Source organism: Salmo trutta, chromosome 13, assembly GCF_901001165.1.
Source record: "Salmo trutta chromosome 13, fSalTru1.1, whole genome shotgun sequence".
NCBI classification, from domain to species: Eukaryota; Metazoa; Chordata; class Actinopteri; order Salmoniformes; family Salmonidae; genus Salmo; species Salmo trutta.
This window is the reverse complement of record NC_042969.1, coordinates 23,529,089-23,553,954: the sequence shown is the minus strand read 5'-3', so window position 1 is coordinate 23,553,954 and position 24,866 is coordinate 23,529,089. Positions and strand designations below refer to the sequence as shown.

Below are 24,866 nucleotides of genomic sequence, written 5' to 3'. Positions count from 1 at the left end.
TGACATGATGTACTGACAGATTGAATGACATGATGTACTGACAGATTGACATGATGTACTGACAGATTGAATGACATAATGTACTGACAGATTGAATGGCATGATGTACTGACAGATTGAATGACATGATGTACTGACAGATTGAATGACATGATGTACTGACAGATTGAATGAAATAATGCACTGACAGATTGACATGATGTACTGACAGATTGAATGACATAATGTACTGACAGATTGAATGACATGATGTACTGACAGATTGAATGACATGATGTACTGACAGATTGAATGACATGATGTACTGACAGATTGAATGACATGATGTACTGACAGATTGAATGACATAATGCACTGACAGATTGAATGACATAATGCACTGACAGATTGACATGATTTACTGACAGATTGAATGACATAATGCACTGACAGATTGAATGACATGATGTACTGACAGATTGAATGACAGGATGTACTGACAGATTTGAATGACATGATGTACTGACAGATTGAATGACATGATGTACTGACAGATTGACATGATGTACTGACAGATTGAATGACATGATGTACTGACAGATTGAATGACATGATGTACTGACAGATTGAATGACATGATGTACTGACAGATTGACATGATGTACTGACAGATTGAATGACATGATGTACTGACAGATTGACATGATGTACTGACAGATTGAATGACATAATGCACTGACAGATTGACATGATGTACTGACAGATTGAATGACATGATGTACTGACAGATTGAATGACATAATGCACTGACAGATTGAATGACATAATGCACTGACAGATTGAATGACATAATGCACTGACAGATTGAATGACATGATGTACTGACAGATTGAATGACATGATGTACTGACAGATTGAATGACATGATGTACTGACAGACTTGAATGACATAATGCACTGACAGATTGAATGACATGATGTACTGACAGATTGATTGACATGATGTACTGACAGATTGAATGACATAATGTACTGACAGACTTGAATGACATGATGTACTGACAGATTGAATGACATGATGTACTGACAGATTGAATGACATGATGTACTGATAGATTGACATGATGTACTGACAGATTGAATGACATGATGTACTGACAGATTGAATGACATGATGTACTGACAGATTGAATGACATGATGTACTGACAGATTGAATGACATGATGTACTGACAGATTGAATGAAATAATGCACTGACAGATTGACATGATGTACTGACAGATTGAATGACATGATGTACTGACAGATTGAATGACATGATGTACTGACAGATTGAATGACATGATGTACTGACAGATTGACATGATGTACTGACAGATTGAATGACATGATGTACTGACAGATTGACATGATGTACTGACAGATTTAATGACATAATGCACTGACAGATTGACATGATGTACTGACAGATTGAATGACATGATGTACTGACAGATTGAATGATATGATGTACTGACAGATTGAATGACATGATGTACTGACAGATTTGAATGACATGATGTACTGACAGATTGAATGACATGATGTACTGACAGATTTGAATGACATGATGTACTGACAGATTGAATGACATGATGTACTGACAGATTGAATGACATGATGTACTGATAGATTGACATGATGTACTGACAGATTGAATGACATGATGTACTGACAGATTGAATGACATGATGTACTGACAGATTGACATGATGTACTGACAGATTGAATGACATGATGTACTGACAGATTGACATGATGTACTGACAGATTGACATGATGTACTGACAGATTGACATGATGTACTGACAGATTGAATGACATAATGCACTGACAGATTGAATGACATGATGTACTGACAGATTGAATGACATGATGTACTGACAGATTTGAATGACATGATGTACTGACAGATTGAATGACATGATGTACTGACAGATTGAATGACATAATGCACTGACAGATTGACATGATGTATTGACAGATTGAATGACATAATGCACTGACAGATTGAATGACATGATGTACTGACAGATTGAATGACATGATGTACTGACAGATTGACATGATGTACTGACAGATTGAATGACATGATGTACTGACAGATTGACATGATGTACTGACAGATTGACATGATGTACTGACAGATTGACATGATGTACTGACAGATTGAATGACATAATGCACTGACAGATTGAATGACATGATGTACTGACAGATTGAATGACATGGTGTACTGACAGATTGAATGACATAATGCACTGACAGATTGAATGACATGATGTACTGACAGATTGAATGACATGATGTACTGACAGATTGACATTATGTACTGACAGATTTGAATGACATAATGTACTGACAGATTGAATGACATGATGTACTGACAGATTGAATGACATGATGTACTGACAGATTGACATTATGTACTGACAGATTTGAATGACATAATGTACTGACAGATTGAATGACATGATGTACTGACAGATTGAATGACATGATGTACTGACAGATTGAATGACATGATGTACTGACAGATTGAATGACATAATGCACTGACAGATTGAATGACATAATGCACTGACAGATTTAATGACATGATGTACTGACAGACTGAATGACATGATGTACTGACAGATTGAATGACATGATGCACTGACAGATTGAATGACATGATGTACTGACAGACTGAATGACATGATGTACTGACCGACTGAATGACATGATGTACTGACAGATTGAATGACATGATGTACTGACAGATTGACATGATGTACTGACATATTGAATGACATGATGTACTGACAGATTGAATGACGTGATGTACTGACAGATTGACATGATGTACTGACAGATTGAATGACATGATGTACTGACAGACTGAATGACATGATGTACTGACAGATTGAATGACATAATGCACTGACAGATTGAATGACATAATGCACTGACAGATTGACATGATGTATTGACAGATTGAATGACATAATGCACTGACAGATTGAATGACATGATGTACTGACAGATTGAATGACATGATGTACTGACAGATTGACATGATGTACTGACAGATTGAATGACATGATGTACTGACAGATTGACATGATGTACTGACAGATTGACATGATGTACTGACAGATTGACATGATGTACTGACAGATTGAATGACATAATGCACTGACAGATTGAATGACATGATGTACTGACAGATTGAATGACATGGTGTACTGACAGATTGAATGACATAATGCACTGACAGATTGAATGACATGATGTACTGACAGATTGAATGACATGATGTACTGACAGATTGACATGATGTACTGACAGATTTGAATGACATAATGTACTGACAGATTGAATGACATGATGTACTGACAGATTGAATGACATGATGTACTGACAGATTGAATGACATGATGTACTGACAGATTGAATGACATAATGCACTGACAGATTGAATGACATAATGCACTGACAGATTTAATGACATGATGTACTGACAGACTGAATGACATGATGTACTGACAGATTGAATGACATGATGCACTGACAGATTGAATGACATGATGTACTGACAGACTGAATGACATGATGTACTGACCGACTGAATGACATGATGTACTGACAGATTGAATGACATGATGTACTGACAGATTGACATGATGTACTGACATATTGAATGACATGATGTACTGACAGATTGAATGACGTGATGTACTGACAGATTGACATGATGTACTGACAGATTGAATGACATGATGTACTGACAGACTGAATGACATGATGTACTGACAGATTGAATGACATAATGCACTGACAGATTGACATGATGTACTGACAGATTGAATGACATGATGTACTGACAGATTGAATGACATGATGTACTGACAGATTGACATGATGTACTGACAGATTGAATGACATGAGGTACTGACAGATTGAATGACATGATGTACTGACAGATTGAATGACATGATGTATGTACTAATTTAAGTCTCAAACATGATTAAAATGGAACAGAACAGAACCCAGGGAAGTTGACGTATGTGTGGGATGTGATTACAAAGTCGAGTTCCTCTATATTGATAATTCAAAATGAAACATATTCAGCATTTGGAGGACAACATTACCCTTAAGCAATCCAGGCAGTCACACAACAGCAAACAGATTTATATTTCCAACATAACTGACATGACTGACATATTCTCAATGTATATGTTCTCCACAGAGTTCACACTGCAGACTACTACATGCAGGAAGCCAAGAAACTGAAGCACAAAGCAGATGCACTGGTAAGCTGCTGTTTTATTAGCCACCTCAAAATGTATTAAAAACAGTTAATACAGCATTTACTTTGGTAGAGAATATATTACACATACTAAACTCCTTACATTTGACATTGTCTGAGCCAGGCAATAAACATACCCTGTTTTAGTCAGTTACATGACATCACAAATATAAATAGCTACAGAGACCAATGTGATAATACCATTTACAAACACATGCCAATTAGCAAGCAGCATGTCTGACTCAGCCAATTAGAGAATAAGTATTCCTGCTGCATACCACTAAATAACAGACAGACAGACACTGGTCTTAATAACAGACAGACAGACAGATAGACAGACAGACAGACAGACAGACAGACAGACAGACAGACAGACAGACAGACAGACAGACAGACAGACAGACAGACAGACAGACAGACAGACAGACAGACAGACAGACAGACACTGCTCCTAGCTGAAGAATGCTGTACAGAGGAGAGCCCTTGTGGAGATCTGTAGTCTTTTTGAAGTGAGGCTGTGGTATCTGTCTCTTTCACACCTCTTCAATGTCCTCAAAGAGGGCCTTGAGCCCAGGCGGCGGACGTGATTTACCAACACACTCAGAGTGCCCTAATAATTGGATTCCAGCAATTATCTTCCCAGACATTGTCCTTTATCGGAAGTTACATCCACTTGGCCATAAATCTGATCTGCGAGGTAAAGTCATCCATGAATACAAAATGAAGGGAATTGATTGCCCTTGTTACATGACTGTAATCGTTGAGCTGTAATGAATCTTTCACCAGCCCGGTCAGTATGTGGTAAAAAGGGGCTTACTTGAAATGGATAGAACCTGCTTGAGAGGTGCTTTCAGTGGAGAGTGGTGTGTAAATATATTTTATTTTACACTTGTGTGCTCATGAGTCATTATGCTTCTTATTTGTCATAGGCTCTTTGGTTTTGTGTTTTGGGTCTTTGTGAGTTTGTATTTTTAGTAACATATTCGAGAAAATTGAAGAAGATCAAAAGAATGTTCTGTTTCCAGAACATTAATGTAGCATTGTTATTTTTCCTTATGATTAAATCAGCTTAATATCTGTTTTCACAAGAACTCTGAGGCTTCTGATTAAATCAGCTTAATACCTGTTTTCACAACAACTCTGAGGCTTTGGAAAAGAATTCATGTGAGGAGAATATTTTGTGGCCTTGTAGTGTTGTGACTAATGTGGATCAGATTCGATGTCTCCGTCGTTTCTTCACAGATGGAGAAGTATGGCAAAGCTGTTAACTACGCTGATGGGGCGCTGTCGTTCATAGAATGTGGCAACGCCATGGAACGGGACCCGCTGGAGGCCAAGTCTCCATACACTATGTACTCTGAGACAGTTGAACTCATCAGGTTTGTGTCCCTACCAATGTGTCCCTCCCTCCCTGCCTCCCACCGACACTCAGGCCAGCAATCCCCACCTGCCCTCAGTGAAAATTAGCATCATTATATCCAGCGCTGCTCCAGTCAAGGCAGTCAAGCCAGTCAAGTCAAGGCAATTAGCGGACCTCATTTTATTAATGGCAGTGAAAATGAAAATAGATGGACCTTGTAACTCCTTATATGACCCAGGGATTCATGCACCGTTGATTGAAATATTTTCTTCAAAAACGATTAGACACAAGGCCGGCAGTTCTATGAATGCTCCCCTGGCTTTATTATTTTTTTTATTTAACCTTTATTTAACTAGGCAAGTCAGTTAAGAACAAATTCTTATTTACAATGACGGCCTAGGAACAGTGGGTTAACTGCCTTGTTGAGGGGCAGAACGACAGATTTTTTACCTTGGCAGCTCGGGGATTTGATCTAGCAACCTTTCGGTTACTGGCCCAACGTGCTAACCACTAGGCTACCTGCCACCCCATTTATGAACGCTTTATGGATGCTCCCCTGGCTTTATGGATGCTCCCCTGGTTTTATGGATGTTCCCCTGGCTTTATGGATGCTCCCCTGGCTTTATGGATGCTCCCCTAGTATTATGGATGCTCCCCTGGCTTTATGGATGCTCCCCTGGCTTCATGGATGCTTCCCTGGTTTTATGGATGCTTCCCTGGCTTTATGGATGCTCCCCTGGCTTTATGGACATTGAGTCATCCTCTCTTTTTGTTATTTGAACTGAAATTAATTCATTAATTGATTTATGTTTTTGTCTTTTCTGCTTTTGAAGATATGCCATGAGGTTAAAGAACTTTACAAGTCACTCAGCAACAGTAGCCGAGAAGAAATTAGCTGTATTGTGGTGAGTTTTCCCTTGATATAGTTTCTGATGTGAACCTATGTGTGGTTGAAGGAAACCCATCATTCCTCTGATGGGTGTGATGACAGACAAGGATCTCTAGCCTGTGTGGGCGTTTGGGTTGATTTAAGAAAATCCAGCTGGCTTCCAAACCCGTTAGATGCTAAATCCGCCGCTTCGCTCAAACACTATTTAAATCTCCACTCAGCCATCCCTCCCCGACAATCGGATATATCTTGAAGGGAGCTTTAAAACACTGCTAAAGCACTTAATCAGCTTAAAGTGGATCATTATTCTTGTATTTCATTAAGCTATTAGGGATAATGAAAGATTTCCTGGCGGCTAGCAACAGCCTATGAACATATACAGTATACTAACCACACTGCTACAGGGGAGATGAAGGGAGACTATATGCTGCCTGTCATATTGATTGTATAATCTGAGTAGAATGTCATGGTTAGAATGTCATGGTTAGAATTAGAATGTTATGGTTAGAATGGAATGTTTAGAATGGAATGGTTAGAATTAGAATGTTATGGCTAGAATGTTATGGTTAGGCTCTCAGTCATAGCAGTGTAGACAGTGATGAGAGTAGGAGTGAGACTCCCAGGTCATAATTCCTGTGTTAGTAAACCGTTCAGACATCGTTAGGGATTATATTCAAATATTTGACAAAAGTGTGTGTGTGTGTGTTGTGTGTGTGTGTGTGTGTGTGTGTGTGTGTGTGTGTGTGTGTGTGTGTGTGTGTGTTGTGTGTGTGTGTGTGTGTGTGTGTGTGTGTGTGTGTGTGTGTAAGAACATGCTGATGTGGTTTAGATTGGGAGAAACTAGGAAGTATAGTGTGGTAATGGCTTATTAATGCCAGAGTGTTGGTGTCATGTCATGGGGTGGTGCATATGTCCAAAGCATCTGGTGTCTGACTATTGCCTCTGCTTTCTAGCTTTTATTTTCTAAGCATTTAGAGAGGTAGATTTGATAACAACAATATGAAATATTCATGCATCATGGATATGTCAAGTTAATGTGTTAGAAAACACATTTTCCTTAGTTATTTATTTGATGATTTGTGTTGAATGCTTAATGTCTGTAATTGATACACAGACTGTTATGTTGCCAATACCAGATATACTGTATTACTGTAGGTCCCGTATTTAATGGAATGCTATTATGCTCTTATCTCCATAGCAATCGCTGTTTATCCCTCCTGTACTTGAGAATGTTCAAACTAAAGAAGGACCATGCAGTAAAGTATTCCCGTTCCCTGATGGAGTATTTCAAGGTAACTAACTCTAATTCTAACTTCTAACTCTAATTCTTACTCTAATTCTTACTCCAAATTCTTACTCTAGTTCTTACTCCAAATTCTAACTTTAATTCTAACTCCAAATTCTAACTAATTCTAACTCCAAATTCTGACTAATTCTAACTCTAATTCTAACTCCAAATTCTAACTCTAATTCTAACTCCAAATTCTAACTCCAATTCTAACTTCTATTAATAAAAATAGTGATAGCTGTAGAACACGTACAGCTAATTAACATTTTTAAATTAAATTTATATTTGTGTTGAGTTGCGTGTAGTCATTAGCTTTGCATGGTGGTCATTAAAAAACATACTTTTTCGCGGTTAGTGTGCAAACTATGTGTATCAATTATCTACATACATTAGTGCGTAAGCCTGTTTTAATTAATTAAGTTGCATATTATTCTAGAGACGCTGTTTGTATTGCTGTGATAGCTTTTCTAAGCTGTGCAAAGTGTTTGTATAGTGGTGCTGCCAAATGTCCTGTTCTCACAAACCTCTTCCATTCCAGAACTCGGCTAAAAGTTCCCAAGTACCTTCGCCATGGGGAGCCAATGGAAAGTGAGTAACATTTCACCTCAGTCATCTAATGTTGCATTAGAATGCATTCTTTATACCAGATATCTCCCTGAGCAGAACAATGTATGTGCCCACTCCTGGCCAAGCAACAAGCTAACCCTCTCAGATGCTGACTACTTTGTTCAGACAAAGGTCATGACAGACAGAGCCTCTGTCAATGTGACTTCCAGCTTTCAGCACATCACACTGGTGGGATGAGCTCACCGCTTCACTGTTCTTCTGCATATTCCATGGCAACTGAACCTAACTGATCCACCCTGTGTGTTTGGGTTTGGGCTCGCAGCCTACAGTGGGGCTACCGTGAAGCTACCGTGGAGCTACCATGGGGTTACAGTGAAGCTACCGTGGGGCTACCGTGGGGCTACAGTGAAGCTACCGTGGGGCTACAATGAAGCTACCGTGGTTCTACCGTGGGGCTACCGTTAAGCTACCATGGAGCTACCGTGGGGCTACCGTGAGGCTACCGTGAGGCTACTGGGGAGCTACCGTGAGGCTACTGGGGAGCTACCGTGAAGCTACAGTGGAGCTACCGAGGAGCTACTGTGGGGATACCATGGGGCTACTGTGGGGTTCGTCAGTGTGTCTGGCAGTTGGCGATGAACTATCCTCTGTGTGTGACTGTGAGCTCCCTTGAGCCTGTCTTTTCCAGGGCTGGGATCTAGCCCTCAGCCACAGCACTGACCAGCTTCTGCTATTCTGCTGTGAGAGGCGCTGTCAGAAGCAATTAGCCTCAGATCCTACTGGCTCCTAGGGCTCCTGCAGCCTCCTCCAGTTCACCATGGTCACATTAGCCACCAACTGGCCTTTTTAATCCCGTCTCAGCTCCGCTACCTGCGGACTGTAATCAACATTAGATTACACTCTGCTCTGGCCTTTCCCACAGTTTGTTTGTTCTGTCCTTGACAATCATGAATCTTTTTTCCTTATTGTTTTTTTTCACCTTCAAGGGTTTGTTTATTTCGGCAAAAGCCTCAAACTATTAGAAAGGGAGCCGAGAGAGGCAAGCTGTTGACAGAGCATCATAATTTAACTTCACGGGGGGAGCGCCTTTCAATTTAGTGCTGAATTACAGGACCTGGAGCTTGATTGTTTGGGTTTGGCACTAAAAGACTGATGAATATGTCCTCTGATTGATGTCCCAAGCCGGCTGACAGAAAATCAAGCCATGATTGTCAAGCCGAGATAAGCCCTAGTTTGCCGATAATACAAAATCAAATCAGTATTAGTGATTAAGCCTGACGGACAGAAGTTAAGCCTGACAGACAGTAGTTAAGCCTGAGGGACAGTGGTTAAACATGATGGAGATTGGTTAAGCCTGGCGGAGAGTGGTTAAGCCTGACGGACAGTAGTTAAGCTTGACAGAGAGTGGTTAAGCCTGACGGACAGTGGTTACGCCTGGCGGAGAATGGTTAAGCCTGACGGACAGTGGTACAGCCTGACGGACAGTGGTTAAGCTTGACGGACAGTGGTTAAGCTTGACGGACAGTGGCAAAGCCTGAATGACAGTGGCTAAGCCTGGGGGACAGTGGTTAAGCCTAAAGGACAGTGGTTAAGCTTGACGGACTGTGGTTAAGCTTGACGGACAGTGGTTAAGCCTGACGGACAGTGGCAAAGCCTGAATGACAGTGGCTAAGCCTGGGGGACAGTGGTTAAGCCTGAAGGAGAGTGGTAAAGGACACCAATACAAAAGGACACCAATAAGAAGAACAGTCCTGCTTGGGCCAAGAAACACGAGTAATGGACATTAGACCGTAGGAAATCTGTCCTTTGGTCTGGAGTCCAAATTGGAGATTTTTGGTTCTAACCGCCATGTCTTTGTGAGATGCGGTGTGGGTGAACGGATGATCTCTGCATGTGTATTTCCCACCGTAAAACATGGAGGAGGAGGTGTGATGGTGTGGGGGTGCTTTGCTGTTGACAGTCTGTGATTTATTTAAAATTCAAGGTACACTTAACCAGCATGAATACCACAGTATTCGGCAGCGATACACCATCCCATCTGGTTTGCACTTAGTGGGACTTTGTTTTTCTAAAGGACAATGACACAAAAAACACACCTCCATGCTGTGTGAGGGCAATTTGACCAGAAGGATGGAGTGCTGCATCAGATGACCTGGCCTCCACAATCACCCGACCTAAACCCAATTGAGGTGGTTTAGGATGAGTTGAACCGCGGAGTGAAGGAAAAGCAGCTAAAAAGTGCTCAGAATATGTGGGAACTCCTTCATGACTGTTTGAAAATGCACCCCCACATCATCACACCTCCTCCTCCATGCTTCACTTTACTCCCTGTATAAATAATTCACTTAACTCCCTATACAGTTGAAGTCGGAAGTTTACAAACACCTTAGCAAAATACATTTAAACTCAGTTTTTCACAATTCCTGACAATTAATCCAAGAAAAAATTCCCTGTTTTAGGTCAGTTAGGATCATCACTTTATTTTACGAATGTGAAATGTCAGAATAATAGTAGAGGGAATTATTTATTTCAGCTTCTATTTCTTTCATCACATTACCAGTGGGTCAGAAGTTTACATACACTCAATTAGTATTTGGTAGCATTGCCTTTAAATTGTTTAACTTGGGTCAAACGATTCAGGTAGCCTTCCACAAGCTTCCCACAATAAGTTGGGTGAATTTTGGCCCATTCCTCCTGACAGAGCTGGTGTAACTGAGTCAGGTTTGTAGGCCTCCTTGCTCACACACGCTTTCCAGTTCTGCCCACATATTTTCACTAGGATTGAGGTCAGGGCTTTGTGATGGCCACTCCAATACCTTGACTCCGTTGTTCTTAAGCCATTTTGACACAACTTTGGAAGTATGTTTGGGGTCATTGTCCATTTGGAAGAGCCATTTGCGACCAAGCTTTAACTTCCTGACTGATTTCTTGAGATGTGGCTTCAATATTTCCACATAATTTTCCTCCTCCTCATGCCATCTATTTTGTGAAGTGCACCAGTCCATTCTGCAGCAAGGCACCCCCACAACATGATGCTGCCACTCCCGTGCATCACGGTTGGGATGGTGTTCTTCGGCTTGCAAGCCTCCCCCTTTTTCCTCCAAACATAACGACGGTTATTATGGCCAAACAGTTCTATTTTTGTTTCATCAGACCAGAGGTCATTTCTCCAAAAAGTACGATCTTTGTCCCTATGTGCAGTTGCAAACCGTACTCTGGCTTTTTTTATGGTGGTTTTGGAGCAGTGGCTTCTTCCTTGCTGAGCGGCCTTTCAGTTTATGTCGATATAGGACTTGTTTTACTGTGAATATAGATACTTTTGTACCTGTTTTCACCAGCATCTTCACAAGGTCTTTTGCTGTTGTTCTGGGATTGATTTGCACTTTTCGCACCAAAGTATGTTCATCTCTAGGAGACAGAACGTGTCTCCTTCCTGAGCGGTAGGATGGCTGTGTGATCCCATGGTGTTTATACTTGCGTACTATTGTTTGTACAGATGAACGTGGTACCTTCAGGCGTTTGGAAATTACTCCCAAGGATGAACCAGACTTGTGGAGGTCTACAATTTTTTTTCTGTGGTCTTGGCTGATTTCTTTTGATTTTCCCATGATGTCAAGCAAAGAGGCACTGGGTTTGAAAGTAGGCCTTGAAATACATCCACAGGTACACCTCCAATTGACTCAAATGTTGTCAATTAGCCTATCAGAAGCTTCTAAAGCCATGACATAATTTTCTGGAATTTTCCAAGCTGTTTAAAGGCACAGTCAACTTAGTGTATGTAAACTTCCGACCCACTGGAATTGTGATACAGTGAATTATAAGTGAAATAATCCGTCTGTAAACAATTGTTGGAAAAATTACTTGTTTAATGCGCAAAGTCTATGTCCTAACCGACTTCCCAAAACTATAGTTTGTTAACAAGAAATTTGTGGAGTGGTTGAAAAACGAGTTTTAATGACTCCAACCTAAGTGTATGTAAACTTCTGACTTCAACTGTATATATAATTTACTTTACTCCCTGTATCTGTATATATAATTCACTTTACTCTCTGTATGTACAGTGTCTTCAGAACGTATTCATACCCCTTGACTTTTATAGCATTTTGCTACATTACAGCCTTATTCTAAAATGGATTAAAAAACATGTTAAATCCTCAACAATTCCCCACAATGACAAAGCGAAAACAGGTTTTTAGAGGTTTTAGCAAATTTATAAAAAATTAAAACAGAATTACCTTATTTACATAAGTTTTCAGACCCTTTGCTATGAGACTCGTCTGGCCACATAACATAAAGGCCTGATAGGTGAAGTGCTGCAGAGATGGCTGTCTTTTTGGAAGTTACTCCCAACTCCACAAAGGAACTCTGGATTTCTGTCAGAGTGACCATCGGGTTCTTGGTCTTTCTCCCCGATTGCTCAGTTTGGCCAGGCGGCCAGCTCTAGGAAGAGTCTTGGTGGTTCCAAACTTATTCCATTTAAGAATGATGGAGGCCACTGTGTTCTTTGAGACCTTCAAAGCTGCAGAATTTTTTGGTACCCTTCCCCAGATCTGTGCCTCGACACGATCCTGTCTCAGAGCTCTACGGAAAATTCCTTTCACCTCATGGCTTGGTTTTTCCTCTGACATGAACTGTCAGCTGTGGGACCTCATATAGACAGGTGTGTGCCTTTCCAAATCATGTCCAATCAATTGAATTTACCACAGGTGGACTCCAATCAAGTTGTAGAAACATCTGAAGGATGATCAATGGAAACAGGATGCACCTGAGCTCAATTTCGAGTCTCATAGCAAAGGGTCTGAATACTTATGTAAATAAGGTATTTCTGTTTAAAAAATATATAAATGTGCGAACATTTCTAAAAAGCTGTTTTTACTTTGTCATTATTGGGTATTGCGTGTAGATTGATAAGGAAAAAACATATTTGTATCCATTTTAGAATAATGCTGTAACGTAACAAAATGTGGAAAAAGTCAAGGGGTCTGAATACTTTCCAAATGCACTGTAATTCACTTTACTCCCTGTATATATAATTCACTTTACTCTCTGTATATATAAAGTACTTTACTCTTTGTATGTATAATTAACTTTAATCTCTGAGTGGACAAAACAATATGAACACCTTCCTAATATTGAGTTGCACCTCCCCCCCTTACCCTCAATGTCTCTCCACTATCTTTTTTTCTTCGTTTCTGTAAGTAGCTGTTTTGCCCAGGATACCAAAATCCATGGTGTCCAGTGGTTATACAGTACACTATCATCTCTGTGGTGGTGCCCTGGCCTTTCACTTCCAACCTCTAACCCCTGACCCCTGTATTGTGTCTCTGTCTTCCCAGGAACACAGGCACCCCGTCGCCCCTGTCTCTGAGTCTCTCCCCAGTCAGTTGGGGCAGCAGCAGTACGGGCCCTGCGGGCTCCGGGGCCTCCGGCAACGTGGCCATCCCCCAGCGCATCCACCAGATGGCCGCCAGCCACATCAACATCACCAACAACATTCTCCGGAGCTACGAGCACTGGGACACAGCAGAAAAGTTGGCCACAGAGAGCCAAGGTACTGGAGACTGGAGACTGTCTGTTTTACAACAGGATGTTTGTATAGGAGATAGCAGAAATGGCAGATTTTGTACATTAGTAGAATAAATGATGCTGTAGATACCGGGTAGGGTGGTAACTGTAGCTGATGTAGCAGTAATAGTTACATACAACATCCATTACTCTTTTGTTATCATATCATAGATTTGTGTTAATATGTATTCCCATTCATCTACCTTGCATACAGTAATTATATATGACTAATTATTCCTATTGGTTAGGTACCAAGCCCAGTCAGATCCTTTCATCACCCTCAGGATGGCCTCAATATGGACTGATGTGTTCTGTATTCTTTTGTGGCGATATGGAGAATAAAGGAGCCCTAAGCCTTGACCCATTTACTGTCATTAGTGAGTGAATGTACAGACTAGAGAGAGACCAGCAAAGATATGGAGGACACCCCCCTTGACTGTGTATGGAGGGTTTGATGTGTCGTGTCTCTGTCATTTCCTGAGCCTAGCTGATTAAAGGGGCAGGTTACGTGGTTGTGTGAGGCAAGAACTCACTCTCGCAGCCTCAGAAGTATCCATTAGAAGTTGATCCTCCCTACACCTCTCCTCCTCTCTGTCGACACTCATAATGAGCTCAATTAGAGCCTGTTGGATGGTGTCTTTGGTGAAAATGAGACAAGAATCACCCAGTTATGACACCATAAGGCCTAGGTGGGCCTTTCAGCATATACTGATCACCAGAGCTGTTACTTTTAGGAGTTCCAGCACTCAATCACCGTTTATTAGGAAGGAGGAAGAGAGGTTAGGAGCGAGGGAAGAGAGGATAGGAGGGAGGGAAGAGAGGTTAGGAGGGAGAGAAGAAAGGGAAGAGAGGTTAGAAGGGAGTGAAGAGATGCTAGGAGGGAGGGAAGAGATGTTAGGAGGGTGGAAAGAGAGGTTAGGAGGGAGGGAAGAGAGGAAAGAGAGAGGGAAGAGAGTTTAGGAGGGAGGGGAAAGAGGTTAGGAGGGAGGGAAGAGAGTTTAGGAGGGAGGGAAGGAAGAGAGGTTAGAAGAGAGGGATGAGAAGTAAGGAGGGAGGCAACAGAGGTTAGGAGGAAGGGAAGAGAAGTTAGGAGGGAGGCAAGAGAAGATAGGAGAGAGGCAAGAGAGGTTTGGAGGGAGGAATGACAGGATAGAAGAGGGGAAGCAGGGTTCAGAGAGGGGAAGAGAGGTTTGGAGGGAGGAAAGAGAGGATAGAAGTGGGGAAGTGTGGTTCAGAGAGGGGAAGAGAGGAGAAGAGAGGAGAGGAGAAGAGAGGTTCAGAGGGAGGGAAGAGAGGTTAGGAAGGAGGGAAGAGAGTGAAGAGAGGTTAGAAGATAGGGAAGAGAGGTTAGGAGGGATTGAGGAAGGGAAGGAGGGAAGAAAGAGAGGTTAGGATGGAGGGAAGAGAGGTTAGGAGGGATGGAAGAGACGTTAGGAGGGAAGCGAGATTAGGAGGGAGGGAAGAGAGGTAAGCGATGTTAGGAGGGAGGGAAGAGGTGTTTGGAGGGAGGGAAGAGAGGGAAGAGAGGTTAGTATGGAGGTAAGAGAGGTTAGGATGGAGGGTAGAGAGGTAGGAGGGAGGGAAGAGAGGTTAGGAGCGAGGGAAGAGAGGTTAGGAAGGAGGCAAGAGAGGTTTGGAGGTAGGAAAGATAGGTTAGGAGGGAGGGAAGAGAGGTTAGGAGGGAGGGAAGAGAGGTAAGAGATGTTAGGAGGGAGAGAAGAGTTGTTTGGAGGGAGGGAAGAGAGGGAAGAGAGGTTAGTAGGGAGGTAAGAGAGGTTAGGAGGGAGGGTGGAGAGGTAAGAGGGAGGGAAGAGAGGTTAGGAGGGTGGAAAGAGAGGTTAGGAGGGAGGGAAGAGAGGAAAGAGAGGACAGGAGAGAGGGAAGAGAGTTTAGGAGGGAGGGGAAAGAGGTTGGGAGGGAGGGAAGGGAGTTTAGGAGGGAGGGAAGGAAGAGAGGTTAGAAGAGAGGGATGAGAAGTAAGGAGGGAGGCAACAGAGGTTAGGAGGAAGGGAAGAGAAGTTAGGAGGGAGGCAAGAGAAGATAGGAGAGAGGCAAGAGAGGTTTGGAGGGAGGAAAGACAGGATAGAAGAGGGGAAGCAGGGTTCAGAGAGGGGAAGAGAGGTTTGGAGGGAGGAAAGACAGGATAGAAGAGGGGAAGTGTGGTTCAGAGAGGGGAAGAGAGGAGAAGAGAGGAGAAGAGAGGTTCAGAGGGAGGGAAGAGAGGTTAGGAAGGAGGGAAGAGAGTGAAGAGAGGTTAGGAGATAGGGAAGAGAGGTTAGGAGGGATTGAGGAAGGGAAGGAGGGAAGAAAGAGAGGTTAGGATGGAGGGAAGAGAGGTTAGGAGGGATGGAAGAGACGTTAGGAGGGAAGAGAGGATAGGAGGGGGGAAGAGAGGTTAGGAGGGAGGGAAGAGAGGATAGGAGGGAGGGAAGAGAAGTTAGGGGGAGGTAAAAGATGTTAGGAGGGAGGGAAGAGAGGGTAGAGATGTTTGGAGGGAGTGAAGAGAGGTTAGTAGGGAGAAAAGAGAGGTTAGGAGGGAGGGGAGAGAGAGAGGAAGGAGGAAAGAGAGAGAGGAAGGAGGAAAGAGAGCTTAGGAGGGATGGAAGAAATGGAAATGAGGTTTGGAAGGAGACAAGAGAGGTTTGGAGGTGGGCAGATAGGTTAGGAGGGAGGGAAGATAGTTAGGAGGGAGGGTAGGGAGGTTAGGAGGGAGGGAAGCGAGATTAGGAGGGAGGGAAGAGAGGTAAGCGATGTTAGGAGGGAGGGAAGAGATGTTTGGAGGGAGGGAAGAGAGGGAAGAGAGATTAGTATGGAGGTAAGAGAGGTTAGGATGGAGGGTAGAGAGGTAGGAGGGAGGGAAGAGAGGTTAGGAGCGAGGGAAGAGAGGTTAGGTGTGAGGGAAGAGAGGTTGGAAACGAGGTTAGGAAACGAGGTTAGGAAGGAGGCAAGAGAGGTTTGGAGGTAGGCAAAATAGGTTAGGAGGGAGGGAAGAGGGGTTAGGAGGGAGGGAAGAGAGGTTAGGAAGAAGGGAAGGGATGTTAGTAGGGAGGGAAGAGAGATTAGGAGGGAGGGAAGAGAGGTAAGAGATGTTAGGAGGGAGGGAAGAGATGTTTGGAGGGAGGGAAGAGAGGGAAGAGAGTTGAGTAGGGAGGAAAGAGAGGCTAGGAGCAGGAGAAGAGAGTTTATTAGGGATGGAAGAGAGGTTAGGAGGGAGGGAAGAGAGGTTAGGTGGGAGGGAAGAGAGGGAAGTGAGGTTAGAAGGGAGGGAAGAGAGGTTAGGAGGGAGGGAAAAGAGATTTGGAGAAAGGGAAGAGAGGTCAGGAGGGAGGGAAGAGAGTTTAGGAGGGAGGGAAGAGAGGAAAGAGAAATTAGGAGGGAGGAAAGAGAGGTTTGGAGGTAGGTAAGAGAGGTCTGGAGGGAGGGAAGAGATGTTAGGAGGGAGGGAATAGAGGTTAAGAGGGAGGGAAGAGAGGGAAGTGAGGTTAGAAGGGAGGGCAGAGAGGTTAGGAGGGAGGGAAAAGAGGTTTGGAGTTATGGAAGAGAGGTCAGGAGGGAGAAACGACAGGGAAGTTAGGTTAGAAGAGAGGGATGAGAAGTAAGGAGGGAGGCAACAGAGGTTAGGAGGAAGGGAAGAGAAGTTAGGAGGTAGGCAAGAGAAGATAGGAGGGAGGCAAGAGAGGTTTGGAGGGAGGAATGACAGGATAGAAGAGGGGAAGCAGGGTTCAGAGAGGGGAAGAGAGGTTTGGAGGGAGGAAAGAGAGGATAGAAGTGGGGAAGTGTGGTTCAGAGAGGGGAAGAGAGGTTTGGAGGGAGGAAAGAAGAGGGGAAGTGCGGTTCAGAGAGGGGAAAAGAGGAGAAGAGAGAAGAAGAGAGGTTCAGAGGGAGGGAAGAGAGGTTAGGAAGGAGGGAAGAGAGTGAAGAGAGGTTAGGAGATAGGGAAGAGAGGTTAGGAGGGATTGAGGAAGGGAAGGAGGGAAGAAAGAGAGGTTATGATGGAGGGAAGAGAGGTTAGGAGGGTTGGAAGAGAAGTTAGGAGGGAAGAGAGGATAGGAGGGGGAAGAGAGGTTAGGAGGGAGGGTAGAGAGGTTAGGAGGATGGGAACAGAAGTTAGGAGGGAGGGGGAGGTAAAAGATGTTAGAGGGAGGGAGGAGAGGGTAGAGATGTTTGGAGGGAGTGAAGAGAGGTTAGTAGGGAGAAAAGAGAGGTTAGGAGGGAGGGGAGAGAGGGAGGAAGGAGGAAAGAGAGGTTAGGAGGGAGTGAAGAGAGGTTAGGTGGGAGGCAAGAGAGGTTAGGAGGGATGGAAGAAATGGAAACGAGGTTTGGAAGGAGACAAGAGAGGTTTGGAGATAGGCAAGATAGGTTAGCAGGGAGGGAAGAGAGTTAGGAGGGAGGGAAGGGAGGTTAGGAGGGAGGGAAGTGAGATTAGGAGGGAGGGAAGAGAGGGAAGTGATGTTAGGAGGGAGGGAAGAGAGGTTAGGAGGGATTGAGGAAGGGAAGGAGGGAAGAAAGAGAGGTTATGATGGAGGGAAGAGAGGTTAGGAGGGTTGGAAGAGAAGTTAGGAGGGAAGAGAGGATAGGAGGGGGAAGAGAGGTTAGGAGGGAGGGTAGAGAGGTTAGGAGGATGGGAACAGAAGTTAGGAGGGAGGGGGAGGTAAAAGATGTTAGAGGGAGGGAAGAGAGGGTAGAGATGTTTGGAGGGAGTGAAGAGAGGTTAGTAGGGAGAAAAGAGAGATTAGGAGGGAGGGGAGAGAGGGAGGAAGGAGGAAAGAGAGGTTAGGAGGGAGTGAAGAGAGGTTAGGTGGGAGGCAAGAGAGGTTAGGAGGGATGGAAGAAATGGAAACGAGGTTTGGAAGGAGACAAGAGAGGTTTGGAGATAGGCAAGATAGGTTAGCAGGGAGGGAAGAGAGTTAGGAGGGAGGGAGGGGAGGTTAGGAAGGAGGGAAGCGAGATTAGGAGGGAGGGAAGAGAGGGAAGTGATGTTAGGAGGGAGGGAAGAGATGTTTAGAGGGAGGGAAGAGAGGGAAGAGCGGTTAGTAGGGAGGAAAGAGAGGTTAGGAGGGAGGGTGGAGAGGTAAGAGGGAGGGACGAGAGGTTAGGAGGGAGGAATGAGAGGTTAGGATTGAGGGGAGAGAGGTAGGAGGAGGGAAGAGAGTTTAGGAGGGAGGGTAGTGAGGTTAGGAGGGAGGGAAGAAAGGGAGGAGAGGTTAGGAGGGAGGGAATAGAGGTTAGGAGGGAGGGAAGAGAGGTTCGGAGGGAGGCAAGAGTGGTTCAGAGAGGGGAAGAGAGGTTATAAGGGAGAGAAGAGATGTTATGAGGGAGGGAAGAGTTGTTAGGAGGGGGGAAAGAGAGGTTAGGAGGGATGGAAGAGAGGTTAGGAGGGATGGAAGAGAGGTTAGGAGGTAGGAAAGAGTTGTTAGGAGGTAGGAAAGAGAGGTTAGGAGGGTGGAAAGAGAGGTTATGAGGGAGGGTAAAGAGAAAGAGAGTTATGAGGGAGGGTAGAGATGGAAGAGAGGTTAGGAGTGAGGCAAGACAGGCTAGGAGGGAGGCAAGAGAGATTAGGAGGGGGAAGAGAGGTTAGGAGGGAGGAGAGATAGGGAAGAGAGGTTAGGAGGGAGGTAAGAGAGGGAAGACAGGTTAGGAGGGAGGCAGGTGAGGTTAGGAGGGAGGGAAGAGAGGTTAGGAGGGAGGAAAGAGAGGTTAGGAGGGAGGGAAGAGGAGTTAGAAGGAAGGAAATGGAGGTTTGGAGGGAGGTTAAGAGAGGGATAAGACTTTATGGGGGAGGGAAGAGATGGAAGAGAGGTTAGGAGGGAGGGTAGTGAGGTTAGGAGGGAGGGAAGAAAGAAAGGGAGGAGAGGTTAGGAGTGAGGGAATAGAGGTTAGTAGGGAGGGAATAGACGTTAGGAGGGAGGCAAGAGTGGTTCAGAGAGGGGAAGAGAGGTTATGAGGGAGGGAAGAGATGTTATGAGGGAGGGAGGAATTGTTAGGAGGGAAGAAAGAGAGGTTAGGAGGGATGGAAGAGAGGTAGGAGGTAGGAAAGAGAGGTTAGGAGGGTGGAAAGAGAGGTTATGAGTGAGGGTAAAGAGAAAGAGAGATTATGAGGGAGGGTAGAGATGGAAGAGAGGTTAGGAGTGAGGCAAGACAGGCTAGGAGGGAGGCAAGAGAGATTAGGAGGGGGGAAGAGAGGTTAGGAGGGAGGAGAGATAGGGAAGAGAGGTTAGGAGGGAGGTAAGAGAGGGAAGACAGGTTAGGAGGGAGGCAGGTGAGGTTAGGAGGGAGGGAGAGAGGTTAGGAGGGAGGAAAGAGAGGTTAGGAGGGAGGGAAGAGGAGTTAGAAGGAAGGAAATGGAGGTTTGGAGGGAGGTGAAGAGAGGGATAAGACTTTATGGGGGAGGGAAGAGATGGAAGAGAGGTTAGGAGGGAGGGAAGAGAGGGAAGATAGGTTAGGAGGGAGGAAAGAGAGGTTAGTAGGGAAACAAAGAGAGGTTAGGAGGAAGAAAAGAGAGGTTAGGAGGGAGGGAAGAGAGGTTAAGAGGGAGGCACGAGAGGTTTGGAGGGAGGGAGGAGAGGTAAGAGAGGTTAGGAGGGAGGGAAATTAGGTTAGAAGGGGAGGAAGAGAGGTAAGAAATGTTAGGAGGAAATTGTAGGAGGGAGGGAAGAGAGGTTAGGAGGGAGGAATGAGAGGTTAGGATTGAGGGGAGAGAGGTAGGAGGGAGGGAAGAGAGTTTAGGAGGGAGGGTGGTGAGGTTAGGAGGGAGGGAAGAGGGAGGAGAGGTTAGGCGGGAGGGAATAGAGGTTAGGAGGGAGGGAATAGACGTTAGGAGTGAGGCAAGAGTGGTTCAGAGAGGGGAAGAGAGGTTATGAGGGAGGAAAGAGATGTTATGAGGGAGGGAAGAGTTGTTAGGAGGGAGGAGAGGTTAGGAGGGATGGAAGAGAGGTTAAGAGGGAGGCAAGAGAGGTTTGGAGGAAGGGAAGAGAGGGAAGAGAGGTTAGGAGGGAGGGAAATTAGGTTAGAAGGGGGGCAAGAGAGGTAAGAAATGTTAGGAGGAAATTGTAGGAGGGAGGGAAGACAGAGAAGAGAGGTTAGGAGGGAGGGAGGAAGGAAGGAAGGAAGAAAGGTTAGGAGGGAGGGAAGAGAGGTTAGGAGGGAGGAATGAGAGATTAGGATTGAGGGGAGAGAGGTAGGAGGGAGGGAAGTGAGTTTAGGAGGGAGGGTGGTGAGGGAGGAGAGGTTAGGCGGGAGGGAATAGGGGTTAGGAGGGAGGGAATAGACGTTCGGAGGGAGGCAAGAGTGGTTCGGAGAGGGGAAGAGAGATTATGAGGGAGGGAAGAGATGTTTTGAGGGAGGGAAGAGTTGTTAGGAGGGAGGAAAGAGAGATTAGGAGGATGGAAAGAGAGGTTATGAGGGAGGGTAAAGAGAAAGAGCGGTTATGAGGGAGGGTAGAGATGGAAGAGAGGTTAGGAGTGAGGCAAGAAAGGCTAGGAGGGAGGCAAGAGAGATTAGGAGGGGGAAGAGAGGTTAGGAGGGAGGGAAGAGAGGGAAGAGTTGTTAGGAGGGAGGAAAGAGAGGTTAGGAGGGTGGAAAGAGAGGTTATGAGGGAGGGTAAAGAGAAAGAGAGATAATGAGGGAGGGTAGAGATGGAAGAGAGTTTAGGAGTGAGGCAAGAAAGGCTAGAAGGGAGGCAAGAGAGATTAGGGGGGGAAGAGAGGTTAGGAGGGAGGGAAGAGAGGGAAGACAGGTTAGGAGGGAGGCAAGTGAGGTTAGGAGGGAGGGAAGAGAGGTTAGGAGTGAGGAAAGAGAGGTTAGGAGGAAGGAAAGAGAGGTTAGGAGGGAGGGATGAGGGGTTAGAAGGAAGGAAAGAGAGGTTTGGAGGGAGGTGAAGAGAGGGATGAGACTTTATGGGGGAGGGAAGAGATGGAAGAGAGGTTAGGAGTGAGGGAAGCGAGGGAAGAGAGGTAAGGAAGGAGGAAAGAGAGGTTAGGAGAGAGGCAAGAGAGGTTAGGAGGGAGAGAAGAGAGGTTCGGAGAGGGTAAGAGAGGTTCGGAGAGGGTAAGAGAGGTTCGGAGGAAGGAAAGAGCGATTAGGAGGGAGGCAAGAGAGGTTAGGAGGGAGAGAAGAGAGGTTCGGAGAGGGTAAGAGAGGTTTGGAGAGGGGAAGAGATGTTCGGAGAGGGTAAGAGAGGTTCGGAGAGAGGGAAGAGAGGAATAGAAAACAGGGCCTTCATTTTGCTATTACACCTGTTACGTCTGTCAGTCTTTGCCTTGTACACACACACACACACCTAAACACTCACTCTCTCCTCTTCACCTTCTTCCACAGAGTTCTTTCAGGAGCTGGACTCAATGATGGAACCATTGAGCCAACACAGCAGCATGATAGAACTTGTGCGCTACATACGTCAAGGACTGCACTGGCTACGGATAGAGGCCCACTTGTTATAGTGCTGCGGGAACTGGAACTAAACTGTCTGCCTCTCTGTCTGTCTGTCTCACACCTCCATCACTACCTCTACCAGCCAGCAACGCCCACCATCCCCCAGTCTCCAGCCATCTGATAACACCCCAATGGACCCCCACCACACTGCCAGCCAGCAAGCCCCGCTCCATGTCACCTCTCTGAGGTCAGAGGTCATCATCTGCTCTACTACACAGTCTGTATCTCTGCTCCCTCCGTACAAGGTTGACATTTCCAATGGATGTGGGGGGAAAAAAGTGAAGTCCCACTATCCAAGCCCCAAAGCGAATGAGAGGGAAGTCCCACCAAAGACCTGTGGAGTGTCTCCAAAGCGTGCCACTAGAGGCGAAGGATCTGTGCTGTTTTGGTGGTTTTCTGCCCGACAGAGCCCTGTGATTTCCCTGTTGTTTGTTTTGATCTGACCACCCCTGAGGGCCTCTTAGAACACTGGGAGCGTTGTTCAGTTCACAGCTCCATTCCAACAGGAATATGGATCAGGAATTTATAAGTGCTTTCAACTCTTCACATGTTTAGTTTTTGTCGATGCCTTGATGAACTGACTGACAGAAGCCAGTTGAATAAGTGTCTCTCTCTACTACTATCTGACCGTTGATTTATGGTCCTCAAGACCTCTGTCTCATGTCAGATAATACATACAGCAACAGTTAGCCTACCCTTTAGCACCATTTGAACAACAAATCATTCAAAATGATTCGATTACTTGTTGCTTATTGGAAATGAACAATGAATAATCAAATTCAATCTGCCACCACAAGCAATTTCTCTGGTTTTGAGGGATTTGCATAATAACATTGTGTCTACTACAGCAGATGAGGATTGTGTCTTTCAGCCCCAGAGGTTGGTGGTGTCTTTGTGTTTGTTTGGTTAACTACAGTAATAAGAGGCCGGATTTATTCCAAACCAGCACATATTTTCCATGGGTCTAAGGCAACGAAGGCAACGGGGAAGACATGAAGTGTTACACCACCTGAGACTGTGTTCAAAGGTCTAATGCAGCCATTTTTATCGCAATATCAAATCATTTCTAGATAACAATTAAGTACTTTACTGTTATTGTTTTCAATTAAAATGGTCAAAAATAAATAAAAATAGCTTCTTAGCAAAGACTAATTTCTCAAGCAAAGATTTAACTAGGACTGTCTGGGAGGTCTGACTGGGAGGGGAAAACTGAAAATTAGCTGTTATTGGCAGAGAGGTTTTGAACTCTCTTTCTTATTGGTCTATTAACTAATTTACCATCTGGTGATCTCCCCATGGAAGGCCAAAACTCCATCCCACCAAAACAGGCTGAAAGGGCATTATTATAATTTTTACAATTTCAAAGTATTTTTCCAACCTCATAGTGTGGAAATATGTATAAAACACAAGAAAATCACATTTTGACTGCACTGGGCCTTTAAATAAATATGAATCATCCATTCACTGTTACAACACCACCACAAACAGTAAACACCAGAATGAGTTCATTAGCACATCAGAAGATATGTACGTACATGATCTTTTCACTGTCTATGATGACTGCTGTATATCACAATGTTTGTTCAGTTGTCCACAGAGAGGTGTAGACTGTTGAAGAATAATCCATAGTAACACTTCTTATGTGTTCTGTGCATAGTTGTACATTTGATTGTCCGTATATTTAAACGTGGCTTGATGGACATACTGTAAGCCGTCTATATGAGATGCAGGCAGTTTTCCTAAGGAGGAAATATGATGGTTGTTTTGTTTTTGGTCTTTATGTGGATGTGATGTGAGAGAATGAACTGTAGGGAAGTGTGTGTTGCACTGTGCAGAGATGATTTTGGGGGATGGATTCTCTATTGCTGGGTGTCCATGCCTCTCTCTCTCGCTCTCTCTCTCTCTCTCTCTCTCTCTAGCACAGTCCATACAGTTTATTGGAGTAGACCATATCTCTATGGTTAAATGTGTATGAGAGACAATGAGGATGTGTGTGAAGTATGATTTTCACTATGATAAAACAAAGTGCCTCCGTATCCAGTGGAAATTATTAAGAGTCTATATTTAAGAACAAGAATGAATCTAAAGGGTTTTTCCATACCATGTTGGTATATTAGATTTTTTCATAAAACCACAATTTATTCATGTACTTTTTACTGGCAGTTATGATACCAGGTTTGGCTTTAAAATTGCAAATGTGTGACTTACATGTATCAAATTTCTAACTCCGGTACTGTTTTGAGGATAGTGAACGGGATATTCAGAAACGCTTAAACATGAAAATGCTTAACGTGACTTACTGTAATTACCTATAATCAATAGGTTAACACTCCAAGCCATTTACAGCAATAGCTGGATGATAGCACTAATTGTGTTCATTATCTTGTTACTAAGAACTGAGAAAGGCTCTTAATTCACATTCAGTGTTTCTGACATTTAGAAGAAAGAATGGTGATC

General features: G+C 44.2%; 1 protein-coding gene across 1 annotated transcript in view; it reads left to right on the top strand.

Annotated features, from left to right (window-relative positions):
* The window catches only part of aff2 (AF4/FMR2 family, member 2), a 328,554-nt gene extending 304,949 nt beyond the window's left edge, over nucleotides 1-23,605 (top strand). The window contains exons 16-22 of the mRNA XM_029770596.1: nucleotides 4,251-4,314; nucleotides 5,553-5,689; nucleotides 6,504-6,575; nucleotides 7,758-7,851; nucleotides 8,386-8,435; nucleotides 13,751-13,965; nucleotides 22,296-23,605. Of these exons, the coding sequence (XP_029626456.1) occupies nucleotides 4,251-4,314; nucleotides 5,553-5,689; nucleotides 6,504-6,575; nucleotides 7,758-7,851; nucleotides 8,386-8,435; nucleotides 13,751-13,965; nucleotides 22,296-22,417 (754 nt within the window). The 3' untranslated portion in view covers nucleotides 22,418-23,605. The remainder of the gene's footprint in view (nucleotides 1-4,250; nucleotides 4,315-5,552; nucleotides 5,690-6,503; nucleotides 6,576-7,757; nucleotides 7,852-8,385; nucleotides 8,436-13,750; nucleotides 13,966-22,295) is intronic.
* The last annotated feature ends 1,261 nt before the right edge of the window (nucleotides 23,606-24,866 follow it).